Consider the following 18,157-nt stretch of genomic DNA (forward strand, 5'->3'; position numbering starts at 1 on the left):
ATTCCTAAAAAAAACAGGCCGCTGGATGAAAATCTAGCAGCCCTTGCCATTAAGCGGCATGTATTTGCAAAAAGCATTGTAATGAGTTAAGTTTAAAGCAAATGTGAAAATTGAAGCCTTTAAGGCCGGATAATCCAGCCCGTGTTTAAACAACCACATTGGCAGCATGATGAATAAAATATAATATGATGCAAAAAACACATCCATGGATTCTTTATCATAAACTAAAAAAAATGTTTTTACAGGGTATGTTGTTTGATTGGAACGAAGCGCACCTCTGAAACCGGGGAGTAAACTATTATGAGGTTTTGACTGGAAGTAAGACTTTTTACATGACATAATAACTGGATTTTCCGATATTTGCACATGTCACAAATGCATCATCTGTTCCAGGTTTACAGTACTCCCCTCTCAGCGTATTCCAACAGGTGCTAAAGTCGAACCCATCATCTCCAATAGCCCACAACAGGTAAAGGGAAAACAAACAGTAATCCATTGGACTGGACTTTGTGTTGTGTTGGGAAATAAATGGCAATTCTAAGAATCCTATATGGTTCACCAAGGCTCTGCTCCTGTTTTACTATTTCTCTGACTTCTGGGTACACGACCCTCAAAAGTTCTTTGTCGAATCTCTTTAAATTATAAATATTTGAGTGGCCAGTCACCTGACGGCCAAGACCTCAATTTCTCAGAGAACAAATGAGCTTACAGTACTTCTTCTTTGCCAAAAGGAGATAACCAAATCAGCAGACTAAAAGAATTTGGGTCATTTTCAACACGCTGTTGAGTTCAATTTGGGACTATAGAGATATAACAAATGGAAACCCATTTTTCTCCAAAAAAGAGAACAACAAATGAATGTGAACATCATGTCTTCTCATTTTGTGTCAAATCTGACTTACTCTTACTGTCAGATGGGAATGTCCTCTCTGAACTTTATGGATCTCATCACTGATTTCTACTCGGTGACCTTTGACCTCTTCCTAGGGGTCTTTGTGAGTGCTTTTGGCCAGGTGTTCACAAACAGCCTATGTGGTCTGTTTCTGGTGTTCACTTACTCTCTTGACTCTTGTCATGAGATGTGATGTCCCAATGATGCCAAACACAATAGGCGTTTAACCTCATATGCGAACTACAACTGGACTGAGGAATGTGGACACTCATGTCACATGTTAATGATGACGACAGACAAAGACTTTCATCAATGTAAACCATAATATTTGGTGGAAAGTGATGTCAAGATCATTTGTGAGGATTCACAATCTCCAGAGCCAAGTATATAAAACTGTTTGTTTTCCTGGTGCCATTGTTCTGCTAAACGGTTGTAGCTACACTGCTGGAAAGTCTGTCGCTGCCCACTCACCAAACTCACAAGCAAGGACAATTCTTGTGAGTGATAAATGATAAATGTATCTTTAAACTAAAGTATAGTGGGCATTTCACATGCATGGGCAAGCACATTGGCTAGGTTACACTGAACCTACCAATGGCTTTCATGGACATGAACAATGGAATGGAGTCAATTGCTATACAGGTTCAAATGTTTAACCTGTGCAATGAAAACCATAATTTGTGCAATCTGAAACACTCTTGTCTTATACAAGCTTTTTTTTTTTGCTTCAAACTTGTTTACAGTGATAGAGCATTGCTGATGTTTACAGATACAATTCAAACTGTGCTGTAAAGTCGTGTGGTGTATATCCGTACTGATATAATCTATGTACTGTATATACTAGAGTATTATGTGGTTGAAACATGAAATAAACCTGAGGAGACTATTGTACAATGTGATTTGTATTATATTTTGGGATTTATTTACACCTATTACTATTATATGTCCTTTATCCAATGGATAACAGGAGAATTTCTATCTTGTAATTCTACTGCTACTGGGTCACTGTAACATCCAGTCTGTCCCCCAGTCCAACATGAGAGGACAAAGTAGAGATAGGTTTACAATCCTGTTGGAGGTACAGGGTCTGTTCATATTTTTCAGTTTATTAAATCAAATCCAAAATGACAGAAACAAGAAAACAAATCATACTTAAGCTTCCTCCTCCTGCCACCAGGAGACTAGTAGATACATCAGTTAGCTTAGCAGCTCAAATTCTTTTACACCCAGCTGCCCGGGGAAGTGATGTGTCAAACCTGTGAAACGGCCTTTGTTGTTAATCAGACGTTGAGTTAGGGCAGTCTGCCAGGATCAGAGCGACAGCTCCAGGGTCAGGGCCGGGTGAAATCAAGATGGTACAGTTGACTGAAGGCCCTTCTTCTTTAATAAACTTGTATTAGCATTTATAAATGCAATATGTGTGTTATTTCAATCACAGATTTTAGGAAACATACAATAGGAACTGGACCAGCCAATCACGTTTTTCTGCCCTCGCCATTCTGTTACGGAAAGCCAGAGACTACGCAAACCGAAGGCCTGTATAGAAGAGTACAAAAAAAAAAAAAGAAAGAGTAGGGGATGGATTTTATGTACAAATAATCTACAGATCGGTGAGTCAGAAAGTGTTGCAGGTTTAATATTGAATGGATAAGAGTTGAATGAATGCTGACTATGAGCCATTTGCCTTCATATTCAATTGACCATTGTGCGTTTTCATTGTTGCAGACTTACAAACATAACTGCCCGCTGTGCGATTTTTAAGCAACTATATCGGAGTGTGCTGCCTCAAGTATTATAATTAAGGATAAAGATTGCATTCTAATGTTGGACATTAACTACTGGTGTGTGTGTGTGTGTGTGTGTGTGTGTGTGTGTGTGTGTGTGTGTGTGTGTGTGTGTGTGTGTGTGTGTGTGTGTGTGTGTGTGTGTGTGTGTGTGTGTCTGCGACCGAGCAACAGAGACAGTAGTACACGATGTGTCATCCTGATTAGGCGCCTAAACAACAAATGAGGTAATCTAGCTTTCATAACTCAGTGCCTAGCATCTTACTGACATCACTGCACGCAACTGGGCTAGTGTGCTGTTGCTGCTTTGACAACTGCAGTTCTTCTAATGCTCACCAGGTGCTGGTGCGAAGAAGTACAACATAAGAGTCCTCTACATATCTACCTCGAGCAATGTTTGTGACTGAGTGCAACAAATTAACAGGCCATTGAAAAACTGACATGAGCAAATATTCACGTGAAGTCACTGCATCACAAGACAATCATGCGTTGATCAAATTAATATTTAACAATAATAATACCAAAATAATAAAGCCAGAAAATCTTTTTACTGGCCACAGAAACACCTTTGTGTTTAAGCAGGTCATTTAAGGCTTAGTACCCATTACTGGACTGTGAGCATCTGTTCCTTGGAGATTATCCAAGATTCTTATTAAACAGCTCCTCTTGCAGCATTCGCAGGGCCACCAATGGATCATTTTTAATTGGGCGATCATGCTGGGAGGACATTTTGGAGATGTAGCCTTGATCAGACCCGCTGCAGGGGGGCTTTCTAATGGGCTCCAGAACCTCGTCCTCCTCCATCTCTACAGCCTGAGAGTTTCTGATTTGGGATTGATGGAAGTATTCTCTCTGAATGCTGGCACACGAGAATTCTTGAGGTGTTAAGTTGACCGAGTCCTGTGGGGCTGAGCTTTTCTTCTCTGAACACGCAGAAGGTAGGCCCATCAGGAGCATGGAATCCTGTTCCTCATCCTCTGTGGGCATTTGATCAAAGGGTTTGGCATGCAGGGATAGCCAGTTCTGTCTTGGTGGTTGGAGGTTGTTCAACACCGGCTCAACTATGTAGACAGATTCTGACCCGGGGCTGTGGGGATAGACGTGATGTGTCAACACCTCATTGGAGTTTGACAAATACTGATGTTTGTGCTTAAGGTCGACTGCTGCTGCTGATAGTTTGCGTTTTGGGTTTAGTTCAGGTGTAAGCACAACAAGACTGTCACCATTGTCTTGGATTTCTACCTCATTGATGTAGGGAGAAGGTCCATATCGTATAAGAGGAACATTCTCTAGGACAGGAGGGATCTGCAGCTGGCCTATGTGTCGTTTGGCCTCAGTCATGACCTCCTCCTCACTGTTCACACACTCCTTTTTGAACCAGTCAGGATTTTCCAACTGATAGGCCTTGAAGGTGTCGATTGCCTTTTTCAGCGCTCTACCTGATTGGCAGTTGAAATATTCGTCCCCACCAATGCCCTTGATCTGGTTGACCTGACCTGGCTGATACTTCTCAATGTCTAGGATGCGGAAGTACAGTTCTTCAAAATGCTTCATCAGCTTGTATTTGACTAAGATGTCAAAAACTGATGGCACGTCTTGTTCCCCGCTGATGTCGTCGAAGTAAGCCACCAAGTACTTGCCCAGCATGCCGACCTGATGCATGTCCGGTACGAAGAGGTTGAGAAAAGGAGTGAGCATGTCGTCAGTAGGGGAGAGAACATCTTCCCTCAGAGTCACACGGCCTTGACCACACATGGCCTTCCACTTGGCCTGAACGCCTCGGGAGCACAGTACAAGGATTTTGTCAGATGGATTTCTTAGCTGTTGCCGTTGCCACTCAAGCCAGCGAAGGCGCCCCACCATGCCAACCGAGGTGGTGTCCAGCAAGTCCACTAGCACCTTAGTGCCACACTTGGCCTGAAGGAAGGTGCAGAGCTTTAATACTACGTCGCTGTAGAGGCGGTGGTCCTGGGAGTAGATGACCAGCACTTTGGGTGGCTGTTTAACCTGCTGCTCCTGTGGTATCTCACCTACCAAAGGTGTTGCAGTAACACTAGGTTTGCCTGAAAGTGCATGAGAGTACAGATGAATGACATCATCCAATTAAGAGTAATTCTATCATGTAGTTTTAATTTTAAGTTTATATATACACAGCGGGTGAAATAAGTATTGAACACGTCACCATTTCTTCTCAGTAAATATATTTCCAAAGGAGCTATTGACATGACATTTTCACCAGATGTTGGTAATAACCCAAGTTATACTACATTAAAGTTTGCTGCATAACATTTGGAAAAGCCAGTGAAATACTGGGAGAATGTAGTGTGGTTTGGATGCCATAAAACACCATGTTTGGAGGAGAAATGGCACTGCACATCACCCTAAAAACACCATACCAACAGTGAAGTTTGGAGGTGGGAACATCATGGTGTTGGGCTGCTTTTCAGCAAATGGTACTGGCAAACTTCACATAATTGAAGGAAGGATGAATGGACAAATTTACAGAGAAATTTGCTGCCAAAGAAAATAAAGCTGCTGGAATGGCCCAGCCAGTCACCTGACTTAAATCCCATTCAAAATATATGGAAAGAACTGAAGATCAAGGTTAATAGAAGAGGCCCACGGAAACCTTCTAGATTTGAGGACTGTGTGGAAGAATGGGCCAAAATCACACCAGAGCAACGCATGCGACTAGTTTTGAAGCTGTCATTACCAACAAAGGCTTTTGTACAAAGTATTGAATAAATATCAGTAAGCGTGCTCAATACTTTTTCCCTTTGTCATTTCACATTATTAGACATACAATTATTTCTGAACCGCTTTGTTTTGGTTTCTTATATATGTATGTATTACTTGGGTTGTTACCAAATTTCATGTCAATAGCTCCTTTGAAAATATATTTACTGAGAAAATGTGTGACATGTTCAATACTTATTTCACCCGCTGTATGTGTGTATATATATATATATATATATACACACATACAGCGGGTGAAATAAGTATATATATATATATATATATATATACATAAATATGAATTAACACGCTTCAATTTACACTTTTAACATGCATTTAATCATTAAACACCTCTGTCAGCATCAGCTGACAAAGCTTCTCAGCTGTAACGTTATATTAAGAGCCACGTGGAGTCCAATAAAAATGTAGCACCTTCAAACACGTCAACAAATTATTAGTATTTGTTAGTATTGCAACTAACCTCGCTTCCGGCAGAGGATGTACATTATAACTGCTGTGACCCCACACAGAAACACCACTCCCATGATGACGAATGTGTACACCGGGTCACTGCGGGCATCTGTTGGCTCTGTCGGGGAAATCAGAACACATTTGACTGATTAGCGTTCACCAAGTTTTAGGCAAACTGCAGGAGTTGGTCAGTCAGTCAGTATGGCAACTGGATTGAATGACTGACTGGATTGAACGCCACAATTAAGCACCTATCTTTATTTTACAGGTTCCTCTACGACTAGTCGCTGCTCCTTGCACGGCGGGGCACTGGCCGAACGGTTACAAATGCGCCCGAGGACGAAGCGTTCCCAAGTCAGTGGTCGTTAACTGTGTCGAGCTTATCTTTAACTTCATCTTTGACATTATGGTGGTCTTAGGCCTTTTATGTCAACATATAACCTGGAGCTTCTGATGTACCACTCTAAAATGACATACATGACATACAAACATACATGAGCCAATTGATAATCAAAAGCTTTTTCTTAGTGCTCAGTCAGGGAGTCATTTTCCTGTTTTGGTTGAAGAGTGCAGGGTCAGAGGGCAAGCGGGATGTGCCAAGCAGGCAGACACAGGTCTGACAAGGATGGAGGTTAGAGACGCACTAGACACCATACAACATTCACGCTTTGTTCGTTATGTTTACATTAAGGTAAGGAGACCGCTCATTGGATGTGACCGGATCTTGTGTTGCGGGGGGGAGGAACTGCTCCTCCTCTACACCAGTTTTAGGGCCAATAGAAAGAGAGTACACATCACCGTGGTGTGACTTGGTGATAACCAGGACCTTCTGATGTACCAGTCCAAAATCAAAGCCTCTCAAAATACCATATATGAGCTGTAAGACTACTTTTGGTCAATTTCAGGTTATAAATAAAAGGTAACTATAAATAGTTACACAGTAATTCCACTTCAAGCAGAGAGTACAAATTCCCAGGGTGAACTGTAAATTTTAACAGTGTCTGTCACAGAGCTGGGCTTTATGGAAGAGAGTCACCAGGTAAAGCCAGTTCTTAGAGGTTTATACATATCAATATAATGGCTAGGAGCCAACATACCAGGACAAATATCAAGAGTTCTCCTTCGACGTGCACAGTCCTGGCCACATTGTGGGAAAAGAGGTTTGATCTGCAGCAAAGAATAAAGTCATGTCAATATATATATATATATATATATATATACACATATATAAATACTTCTCTACTACTAGCTCTCTTACCTCAACATCAAACTGGCAGCAGAATTTTGGATATTTATCCAGATGAAATGTTACATTCAGGGTCTTATGATTGGCCTAAAAAAAAAAAGTTTAATAACAAGAATTTAATTCACATTTAAGGAGCATTACACAGGAAAAAACTGTTTTTTCCTAGAACACTAGAGCATGTGAATCTCAACAAATGTCTGTTCACGAAAAATATGTCAGATTAGTTTGACACCACATAATTGCAACAGATGTGATGAGGTTGATCGAAGTGGTCGTATGAGGGCCTTTGTAGATAAATACATTATAGAGCAGGGGGAAATGGTGTAGTCCAAAATGAAATCCAGGATTTCCAAGATCAAAAAAACAACATTTTGTCTGAGATTATGAAGTCATAAATATGGAAGTGAAAAATCTGAGATGGAATTCATTTTTTTTGCCACTGATTTTTCAGATTTTTTAGTTTTACATCCTAGAGAGTGCGGTTTTGAATTTTCCTGTCCTGAAAGGTACAAAGGTTGGGCAAACCGTGCATAGTGGGGAAATGTGGTTCCTTGACTAAAATAAAGCTGCAGTGTTTAGACATGTACATGCTGCAAATATACATATACAGTTGAAAAAAAGGTTCACATACACTGTGCAAAAAGACACATAACCTTCTCACAAGTTAAATCAGACTAAACCTCTCCTGTTTCAGGTCAGTTAGGATTACCAAAATTATTTAACTTTTGCTAAATGTCACAAGCAACTTTTAACTATTTCGGCAGTATGCTTTGTCCATTTGGAAGACCCATTTTCGCCCCAAGTTGTAGCTTCCTGGCTGATGTCCTGAGATGTTGCCTTAATATTTGCAGGTAATGTTCATGATGGCGTCTATTTTATGAAGCACTCCAGTTCCTGCTGCAGCAAAACCGCCCACAACATGATGCGGCCACCTCCATGCTTCAGGGATGGTGTTTTCAGGTCTACAAGCCCCCCCCCCCCCTTTTCCTCCAAATGTAACGGTGATCATTATGGCCAAACAGCACTTTAGTTTCTTTTTTTTCTTTTTTCTTTTCCCATGCAATGGCCCGCGACCCACCAGTTGAGAACCACTGTACTATAGAGTATTTTATGTTAAATGCCCTGTAACTGATGAGGAGACATCCAGTACAGTGGTTTCCAGAAGTAGAGCTCAGGTACAAAACACAGGGTGTTGGAAGAAGCACATGCAGTTCTGTTGTTGGTCAAATCACTTCATCTTCTATCAGAGATTCTCACTGCTGATACTCAAACACAGAGAAACATTCAGCATGATGCGACCTCACCTTGTGTGTGCGCCTAACATCTTGGTATTTGGAGCAGCTAACAATGATGACGTAGACCTCACAGAGCGTGTCAGGAGTAAAGCTGACATCCAGAGCAGATCTTCCACTGACTGCAGTCAGACTGATGTTTGGCTGCCACAGGCTTCCTAATGTTTAGGCCACAAGGCAGTGGGTTAGACGTGTCAATGTTATTTACTCACTCTTACTGGGTTTCAGAATGTCGGACTAACCTCTCTCAATGCAAAACTTCGTCATCTGCATTTTTGGATCCCGACAACCTGTGTAATCCAGAGGATTAAAACAAAATGAAGAGGAACCAGAATTGAGAAAAGTGAAGATGATATTGGTTGCACTAAGTCTGCTTTATAATAGTTGTTGCATTTAGCAAGTTGGCTTTCATAAGTCATCTCACATTGGAATATTTTGTTTGTAGGTATAAGAGGACTCATTTATAATTGTTTACAATACAGGGTCTGAAAGCATACACTTATTATGCCATCAGCAAACATAAGTCCACAAATATATTGTGTTCAGCTATCAAACTTTTTTTAAATGATAAGGTTTCACAATTTTGAAAGCAGCAGTCTGATTGCTCTAAGTAAAACGTAAGTAAATAAGTAAAAGGTATAGTGTGCTTTTCACAGACAAAAGATGCCTCAAACGCAACTGTCGGGCTACGCGTCCCAAAGTTCAAAGTATTTTTCTCGCATTGACTGCGTAAAGCTGGAAATCAAGTTTTGCAAAGTTTCCGCCACTTCCAGCTTCCTCTGCGTGGCGCTAAATACACACACAAACATGCATTATGTTGCTCAATAAGTGGACCACATAATGTAAACTTTATGAAATGGTGCGTAGCTGGAGCTACGAAGTCCATATTTCATACATTCAAACGGCTCAGCTTTGTTTGATGGCTTGTGACCATCCATCTTCACCCTGATCACATTCCAGAGGTTTTCAAAAGGGGATTAAGATAGGACGGACCATGACAGGGTCCTGATCGGGTGGCCACAGCACCAGATCAGGATACATACATTCAATACATTTATATAGCAGAATACGGAAAGGCCAGAAAATCGGAGATACTTTAAAAACCAATAGAGTCGAAAGAATTAATATAGATTTGTTAAAACAATAGAGTGGAATTAATATTGAAAAACAAGAAATGTGTTATATCAGAAAGCTGGATACGCTTCAAACACAAAATAGAAAAACTGAAAACTGAATATGCTTTATAAACCAGGGAATTATGTTAAATATTTGTGAGTTTATGTAATAAAATACAAACATCCCATTGGGACAAATTGTAACACTGCAGAGTTTTTAAGAAGGGACTTACTTCCTACGAAATTTAAAGATATAGCAATTTTCAGCAACTTAGTGGCTATATAATTCACAATACCATTGGTTTGCAGATTAAAATCACCAACATGCATGCAAACAAAAAATGTGGATCCTACACATTGTTTTATAAATGATACCCCAGACCACCTACTATTTCCAAATTCCTTAGATGACCTTTGCTGCAACTCCACATTTCAGTATTCAGCCTTTATATTCCAGTCAACCATCATGTTTGATTAATCATTTACTTCCAAACTTAGAGACACAGAAATAACATTTGTTCAACAGATATCAAAATAAAATATAAGCATGAACAGATCATACATGTATGAATTCTTGTTAATATAAAACTCACCAGGTGTGGTGACATCAGTGGTGACATCAGAGGGGCTGTGGCCAACCTCCGTTTTGGGGATGTTGAAGACAGAGACCTGATACATCTGACCAGGGTCCACCAGCATGTTGGCTGACAATGACCACTGAAAGAGCAGAGCAATGTTGTCTGTTAATATCAGCAGGACAAAAACAGAAGTTTTGGGTCATGTGACTATACACTTATACAATAACATTACCTTTTCCTGTGTCGGACTTCTCATTGAGAGTTTATCTTTGAAGGTATATCGGACACACAGGTTCTCGTTGGTGGACATTACCAGAACATGAAGCTCGCTGGCTATCAGGTAGCTAACACTGCCTGAGGAGAGAGGACATGTCTTTACTACATACCATCAAATAAAGATCAACTCAAGTCATTAAATGTACTTTTTCCTTCTTTCCGACACAATTGCGTTTTTAAATGTAACATCTGGGATGGCCGAGGAACTTACCATCATCCTTTATTTTCCAGTTAGCAACAAGAACGGGATGCAGGTGTCCCATCTCGTCCTGCCTGGTGTTGATGCTCACGTTAAGGTCCTCTGGACCACTGGGAGTGTAGACATTAACACGCAGCCAATCCTTATCCATACAGTTACCTAAACACAGACAGGCACATGCTGCATGGTAACGAGGTAGGGAAACTTGTTTCACATTTTCTAATGCGCACATCTTTATTTAACTTTAAGATGAAGAATGATTATGTTGCCCACTAAATGTGCGCTCCTAATCCAAACCTGAAATGTGCCGGTGAATAAACACTGAACAGCAAGGACAATAGTGAGCAAAAGGAAGAGAAAACTTCACTAACTTGTTGTGACTGTGCACCTCAAACCCTGTGTCCGGGAAGAATGGGATAAAAGAGATTATAGATTAATAGTATTGTCAATCTTACAAATATCAATTCATTCATTTGCAATGTTTTCATGAATTACAATAACATTATTTAATGCGATTGTACTTTCTTTTCTTCTTATATTTTTTAACTCATGTTGTGAAATAGATAATGAGAAACACAAAATCCTAAATAGACAATGCATTATTTAGCCTGCGTAAACCACAAGACCACTAGAGTTGATGCATTTTTATTCCTCTTCTTGGAAAGTGCCAACCAGTGAACACAACATTACAGGGCTAAGGAAACGCGGTCAAAATACAAACAAACAAAAGAAATAAATCAAAGTCACCATCTCGCTCTCTCAATAGCCTTTTTACCATGACCTACTACGGCCACCCTTCAACACAAAAACCCCACTGATCCTCCTGCCATGAGGAAGTCCCCTTAAAAACCCTAAGCCCCTCCCATCAGGCTAATTGACAACCTCTGGCACATGATTGCCGGCAATCACTATACCTGCTTGTCGTGTTCTAAACTGTTTGGTGGTGTGTGTGTGTGTGTGTGTGTGTGTGTGTGTGTGTGTGTGCGTGCATATGCAGCCAGTGACGGCCGCTCCGTCACAATGAAACACACGTTCATTGTGGAACGCTACAGTACGTACATAGTATACATTATTAATTAATTAAAAATTAATGTATTAATTGAATTCTATTTCATTTTGAAAGCATCACATAATATGCAAAAACGTGACATATAGAAGATGAATTTTGAATAGACTCAATTGCCACATGTGTACAAACAATGCATGAGCCTTTTGGATTCCTCAGACATGTCAGCCAAATAGATTTATTTAAATGAATATATAACATTATAGTTATAAAAGTAACTCTCTTTCACAGGAAACTGAGCTTTGCCCGACTGTCCAATCTCTCTACATTTGCTCTCTACACTACGTTTATTGATTATTTTTGTTTTAATATATTATTGGAATTTTAGGCTTTTTAATTGATTCTAATCTCTTTTTTTCAAAAACAGGTAAAACATTTGACAAAGTCCTTAAACTTGAATCTTGTGAATTGTAGAAATATAAGACAGTGTCTAACTATTCAGGCGGCAAAATGTTATTTGCATGCAATGATTGACCTAATGCTTAACCAGCGTGCGCACAAGCAAGGAAGTTACATTTTTGTGAGCGAGAAAATTAAAAAATTGTGAAAGGGACTTTTGGACGCTGTCTCTTTTTTTGTTGATTGCATTAAAAATGTAAGTAACTTCTGAGAAGTTTCTCTGTATCGTCACCGTACTGCTAGAATTAGTAAGCATAAGAGTCTAGCTTGTAGCTAGCTAGACTCTACGTTATCTAGCCAATGATGAATTGGGCTTCAGTGACATAATTCTTTGTTATTTTGAAGAAACCAAACACAGAATTGTAGTGCCAGTTTATGATGGGCAGCTTTTTGGTTGGTTTCTTTGAGACACAACCTCAGAAATAAGTAAAATATTTTTCATAAGGCAGGATACATCAAGCATTTTCATACATAGTGATCTTATAAATGATGCAAATAATGTGTGTATGAGGGAAACTGCACTTTGGATGAAAGCCAGTCGTGGCTCTTATGATCAGACATTGTTTGTGTAGATAACCTCCAATATAATGTGTTGCTATATTATGAGGTTTAGTTAATTTTGATGTTTTTAACTAAATGTTCTCTTTTGTGTGGTTTATGTTCCTGGAATCAGAAAGTGAAAATAATAAAGTGAGAAGAAAGTAAAACATCACTAAGCAAGAAGAAAGAATGAGAAATAGAGAAGAGAAGTAACCCTAGAGTGAGAATAAGGAGGTGAGGAGAAATAATCAAAAAGAGCAAAGAAAGAAAGAATCAGAAGCGCAGATAGGAGGGACAGGAAGAAAATAAGAAAGGTATGTTACCTATGTCTGTGAGTTTATTCTTTTACAGGGGGATCAAAAAATGATTATGGTAAGGATATTTAGGCCTGCCTGTGTTAATATATACACATGGTAATCTGGTCATTTATCCAGTACTTACTGTAATAATCAACTAAGACATTTGGATTTGGAATTGACTTTCCTCACTGACCAAATTGTTGTCTTTTTGCAGATGCTAAAAACATCGTATCATCGTATCCGCAAGAGGAAGACAAAGTGGAGAAAGCGGACCCAGGAGGCCACAGATCAGGCCCTACAGAAGGTGCAAGCAGGCAGGTCGCCATGATGTTTGGGGTCCCAAAGTCCAGCTCGAGTAACCGAGTCAGTGGAAGGGTGCCCTCTGACTCTGTCCACGCTTACGGACTCTCCTCACCCCTGAAGATGAGGATTCCTTGGTGGAATGCTGTTTGTATTCTGTCAGCCACCAGTTTCCACTGACGAAGCCTCAGGTCCTGTCCCACGCTCTGGCCATTTACATCACCGTCACCGTGAAGCACCAATAAAGTTGCTATGCCAGAGGTAGTGGGTCAACTTCAAGGACCGACCTCACCATCGCCTCATTGCCCGGAGCTCAGACATCATTAACGAATGGGAGGGCATGCTGTGCCAAGAGAGGGACAATTGAAGAGTATAGCAGGCTCCTCACCACCACCCTGAAGCAACACAGGTTGAAGGGAAACTATTGCGACAAGACTCCTCAAGAAGGAAGGTCATTGTCTCACTGGGGACTAAACATCCCCTTCAGGCAGGCCCAGGGAACTAGGGATCACATCACTGACCTGGACGGCCTGAACGTGGCTGGAGAGGATACTACCCCTTTTCATCATTTATAAGGGGCGGATGTCCAGGGGGTCCTCATAACAAGGACGTGATTCCCAATGCCCTCTATATGAACACTGACTTTCTCAGGAAGAGATTTGTCGAGCAATTCCTGAAGTTCGCTGTGCAGGAGCGCCTGCTGCCGCTGGTCATCAATTTCACCGAGGCCTGTGGGTGGCTGGGTTCAGGAAGTGTGGCCTCTAGCCTCTTCAACCATTGGCAATTGACTAGTCACAGGTCACACCATTAGAGCCGCGGTGTGGGCCTTTGTCAACCTTACTACCGCCACCAAACCCATAAGCAACCTCCTGAACCCACTCCGTATCCTCAACCCTAACGAACCTTCACCTGCCCCTGCTCCAAGATGAACACCACCAATGCCTGCCTACTAACAGCTTAGTAGATGTCTGAGGACCGTGCAGCTAGTAGAGAAGCCCAAGCTATGGCCAGAAGGGACCACTTCTTCCACGCTGTCTGCCAGCTCCCGCCCCACCCGCAGAGGACTAGTTTCCCTCAATGCCAACCTTTTCGTCTCTTGGAGGATCCTTGTTTGAACGCAGTTTCAGTTTTGTGAGAGTCCGTCGACACAACTGTCGACAGACAGCATTGACGCATATAGATGCAGCTGCAGTTGCAGAAGCATGCACCACGCATGAAGCACGCGCCAGCCTTTAAGCTTCTGCGTTTGCGTCTTGTGTCGAAAGACTCATTTCAATTCATGGTTCAAATAGGCGTGCGCGAGTTGCAAAGCAATTCACCGCCAGAACACTGAGTGGAGGAACATTTTTTGTCAAAGATGACCTAGGGAGTGACGTCTTTGTGTGTGGAAGTTGTTGGTTTATTTAATTATCTGACTTTTTTGCCCCGTGCATCGCCACTGCTGCTTTTCATTCAATTTTCAGAATTGTTAAATCCTTTGCATTAGATGTTGTTTTGCAAGCCATTCACATGAGAAGAGTTTAACAAAATGTCCCGCAGGTGATGTTATACACTCAAATTAAAATGAAGGTTTTATTATACTATTTGGAGGTGTTAAGAGTCGGGTATCTTACTGTGAAGGCCAGAATGAAGTGATTGGATAAGTTGACAGCATCTATCTTTAATAATATCAATCCACGTGAAAAATAATGTTTATAATGACGATGGACGTCTGTGCAGGTAAGGTTAATTCACTGGTGTTAGCGTCCCTTTAGCCACTCTGAGAATATTCACTTTCATATTTGTAATCTTATTTGGCTCGAAAGGTAAGGAGCGAACGCTTACGTTAACACGTTAACAAGATGGCAAAGTGGAACAAATATTTGTACATTATCCTTCATGCATTGGCAATGCATGCGGAATTATAATAATTTGGTATACATTACTTCACAGTGTTGGCCTAAAAGTATTCTATGCTGGGAAAAAAAAGGTTAGTTGTAGCAGGGACCAAAAGGTCGGCATATCTTTCGAAATGAAAAATAGATCTATAACAGGTGCGTATCCCAGTGTACCCTTTCACAATTTATTCGACAAATAATTAACTAAGGAAAGAAACGAAAGAAACGGAAATGTACAGCCGTATTTTTTGTCCAAAAACAAAAAAAACGAAAGAACAAAACTCCAATAACGAGCGGTAAAATCCCTTTTTTGTTTTTACCTATAAGTGCGACAGCTAACCCGGAAGTACGAAGGTGTCCCATTAAAAGTGAAGGCAATGGAAGGTTTGTAAACGCACGCGGACACTTAAAAGTACCTGTTGGGAGCAGTTGAAAGGAGGCCATGATTGAATCGTCACCGCGGACGAAACGCAGATTATCACCAAAACTGGTCGAAGAAGAAGAATCATTGTGAGGGAATAAAACGGCCAGAGACTGAGTAACAGACGCTCGTGTTGATATCTGTAACTTCCTGCTTCTACGTAGTGTTCCTGCAGTGTTTACAGTAAATGAGTTGTGCTACCTTCACGTTACTCGGGAATGTAGAGCACTACTCTGTTGTGGCTGCCTCTGATAATGATAAGACATCATGATATAGAGAAAATAGTGGTGCACTCCTCACGGACGCTGTTCCCCTTACACTAATTTATGATTAGTTATTTTGGAACTTGAAAAAATATTATAAATATACGACAAGACTAAGAATCTTGTAGATTTGCAGCCTATTGCATTTTTCCGTTAAATATTTTTTGTTAATCTGTGAAGCATGTCAAATGAATGAATCTGAAAACTTTTTACGGATTAGTGCCCAATTAACAGAAAGAAAATCACAGACCGACCTCAATATTTTGCAAATAGGTTTGCAGCATAATATCATTTTGATTTTAGACCTGATCTCACAAAAGGTTGAACTGATTAATTTTCTATTCTTGGAATATGTAGTTACTTAAAAAAGGTGCAACACATGTTGCAAATCTACAAATTAGACACATGGATTGAATATCCATATATGCATATGCCAAATAGAGCGGGGGTCCAATTTCCTGTCGGTCCAGAGCTCTTGCAAACATCTAGAAGGCCTTTGAGTTCACTGCTCCAGCAATCCTGAGTGTTCTTTACACACATATCCGAGCATCAGAGTCCAAACAAAGAATCAATGATTCTGTACAGTTGTTAACTCAAAGTATTGTTATAGGCATCATTGGCAAACTCTGTGAACAGCTGAGTGACAACAACACACATTTCTTTCATTGATTTTCCTTCTTAGTATAATTCCTTGTAACGCATTCTGTGATTTATATCTCTCAGATCATTTCATAGCCTACGTAGGTAGCCTATTATCAGGTGAGTATTGCTAAGTAAGAAGTGTCTGGCATATTGTACCCTTTCGCACAGATGCAGGACTATTGTCATCAATCATGTCTAAGATTTATATAACCATTGACTCCCTAAGCATAAGCTGAAGGGAGGGGTAATGTCTGACAGGGCATTATTCCCATAAACATTTAATGCAACATGAATAGTGTTTCAGGTCTCTTCCGGGTTGTGTGCTCCTCAAGAGTGATTGCACTATCGCACAACTTGAAAGGGACACATATCCCCTTGATGTTTATTTCTTCATCACGATGAAAGGAATGACTTGATTATATGCTTCTCTACTTACGATGTATTGGACGGTACCACAATTAGTCAGAAAAACAATTGGTGGGATAGTGAAAGACTGGAAAATCCGCCACCAGATGACACAATAGTACTCAACAGCTGTGAGCAGAATATTAGGGTCATTTAACAGTATGACAGATGATGATTAAACAGCAAGGTTGTTTTTGTTTTTCCAGAATTGATACAAGTTGGAAGATTCATTCAAGACAATAGTGTGTATTTTGGTAGTGTTCTCCTCAACATCTTCAAACAGTCACTTATTTCATCTATGTAGAAGAAGTCCTACCAAGGCAACAGCGACCACCCTCTGAAGCTGAACCTGAAGCTTCCACCAGAACATCCACACGTGCCCCCAGATTCTCCACATTTGATCAACGATGTGTTCCTGGACAACCAGGTGAGACTAGGCAAAGCACTTGCACAGCCTCGACGCTCGATGGTGGAGCGACTACGTGCACGCTTCTGATTGAAGGACACCCTCTGGTAAGTCTAAGGGTTGGTGAGTGTGGTCATTAACCACGTGGCCAGGGCACATCCTCGATCTCTTAATAAAACATGTCATTATAGAAATAGAAAGTGATTGTTGATGGAATCAATTATTTTGAGATGCTTACCAATGAGCCATGCATCTCTGGCAGTTCCTTGTTCGAGGCGCATACCCACAGGCATGTTTTGCAGGATATTGGAAATGTGTGCACCTCCTGGGAAGCGGACGACCACATTCATTGATTCTAGGAGTTGCAGATTAGTTGGACATTTATGGAGTATGGTATTGTTCTGCGGTTGAGATATGGGAATGGATCTGGAGATGGTGCCTTAATGCACGCGTGTGTGCAGTCCATTGCGCTCAGGGCCGGCTCTAACGCATTGGCTGCCCCAGGCAATACTAAGATTTGCGCCCCCCTCCCCTCCCATCTACCACCTATGGCCACTTTGAACCACATCCATTCCATGATATTATTCTGATATACATTATAGGTACACTATGTTGTATATATTATATTGTACATTTATATTTGATAAATGTACTACAAGCAAATATAATGGTCTCTGAACATTTTAATTCTTAGTAACTTTACAAACTCCAAAAAGTGAATTAGCTATCTGCCTTTATGTGGCCCTTGTTTATACATTCTGTGCCAAAAAAATAAATAATAAATAAATACAAATACGATTTAAAAGATAAATTAGAAAGCACAGACCTTTATCAAAACTCCTAATCAGACCAGGTTCTCGGCTCCACTTTGCTACAGTCCTTACTAACTGCCATGAATACCTGTCGTCCAGTGTATCTGTGTGACGTCCGTCCGTAACTTGTAGTTAATA

General features: G+C 40.6%; 1 protein-coding gene across 2 annotated transcripts; it reads right to left on the bottom strand.

Moving 5' to 3' along the window:
- Positions 1–1,978: 1,978 nt before the first annotated feature.
- il17ra1a (interleukin 17 receptor A1a) lies at positions 1,979–15,683 on the bottom strand. 2 transcript variants are annotated; one of them, XM_037461028.2, is made up of 11 exons: positions 15,487–15,683; positions 10,961–10,985; positions 10,602–10,748; positions 10,347–10,468; positions 10,130–10,253; positions 8,664–8,711; positions 8,434–8,579; positions 7,142–7,216; positions 6,981–7,050; positions 5,894–6,001; positions 1,979–4,739 (listed from the first exon to the last, which is right to left on the bottom strand). In XM_037461028.2, the coding sequence occupies exons 1-11, from the start codon at positions 15,577–15,579 to the stop codon at positions 3,313–3,315; spliced, it is 2,385 nt and encodes a 794-aa protein (XP_037316925.2). In that variant the 5' UTR covers positions 15,580–15,683; the 3' UTR covers positions 1,979–3,312. The 2 variants fall into 2 exon arrangements, with proteins under 2 accessions (XP_037316925.2, XP_037316926.2); XM_037461029.2 differs by lacking the exon at positions 15,487–15,683 and adding an exon at positions 11,337–11,398.
- Positions 15,684–18,157: the final 2,474 nt, after the last annotated feature.

Source organism: Pungitius pungitius, chromosome 2 (assembly GCF_949316345.1).
Source record: "Pungitius pungitius chromosome 2, fPunPun2.1, whole genome shotgun sequence".
Taxonomy (NCBI): domain Eukaryota; kingdom Metazoa; phylum Chordata; class Actinopteri; order Perciformes; family Gasterosteidae; genus Pungitius; species Pungitius pungitius.

Excerpts from the sequence above, each read along its gene's own strand:
- il17ra1a (XM_037461028.2), bottom strand. The coding sequence starts at position 15,579 with ATGATTCTTCTTCTTCGACCAGTTTTGGTGATAATCTGCGTTTCGTCC. Across the intron at positions 10,254-10,346 it reads GAAGTCCGACACAGGAAAAG|TGGTCATTGTCAGCCAACAT; the intron begins GTAATGTTATTG and ends CTGCTCTTTCAG. Across the intron at positions 8,580-8,663 it reads GAAGTTTTGCATTGAGAGAG|GAAGCCTGTGGCAGCCAAAC; the intron begins GTTAGTCCGACA and ends CCTAAACATTAG.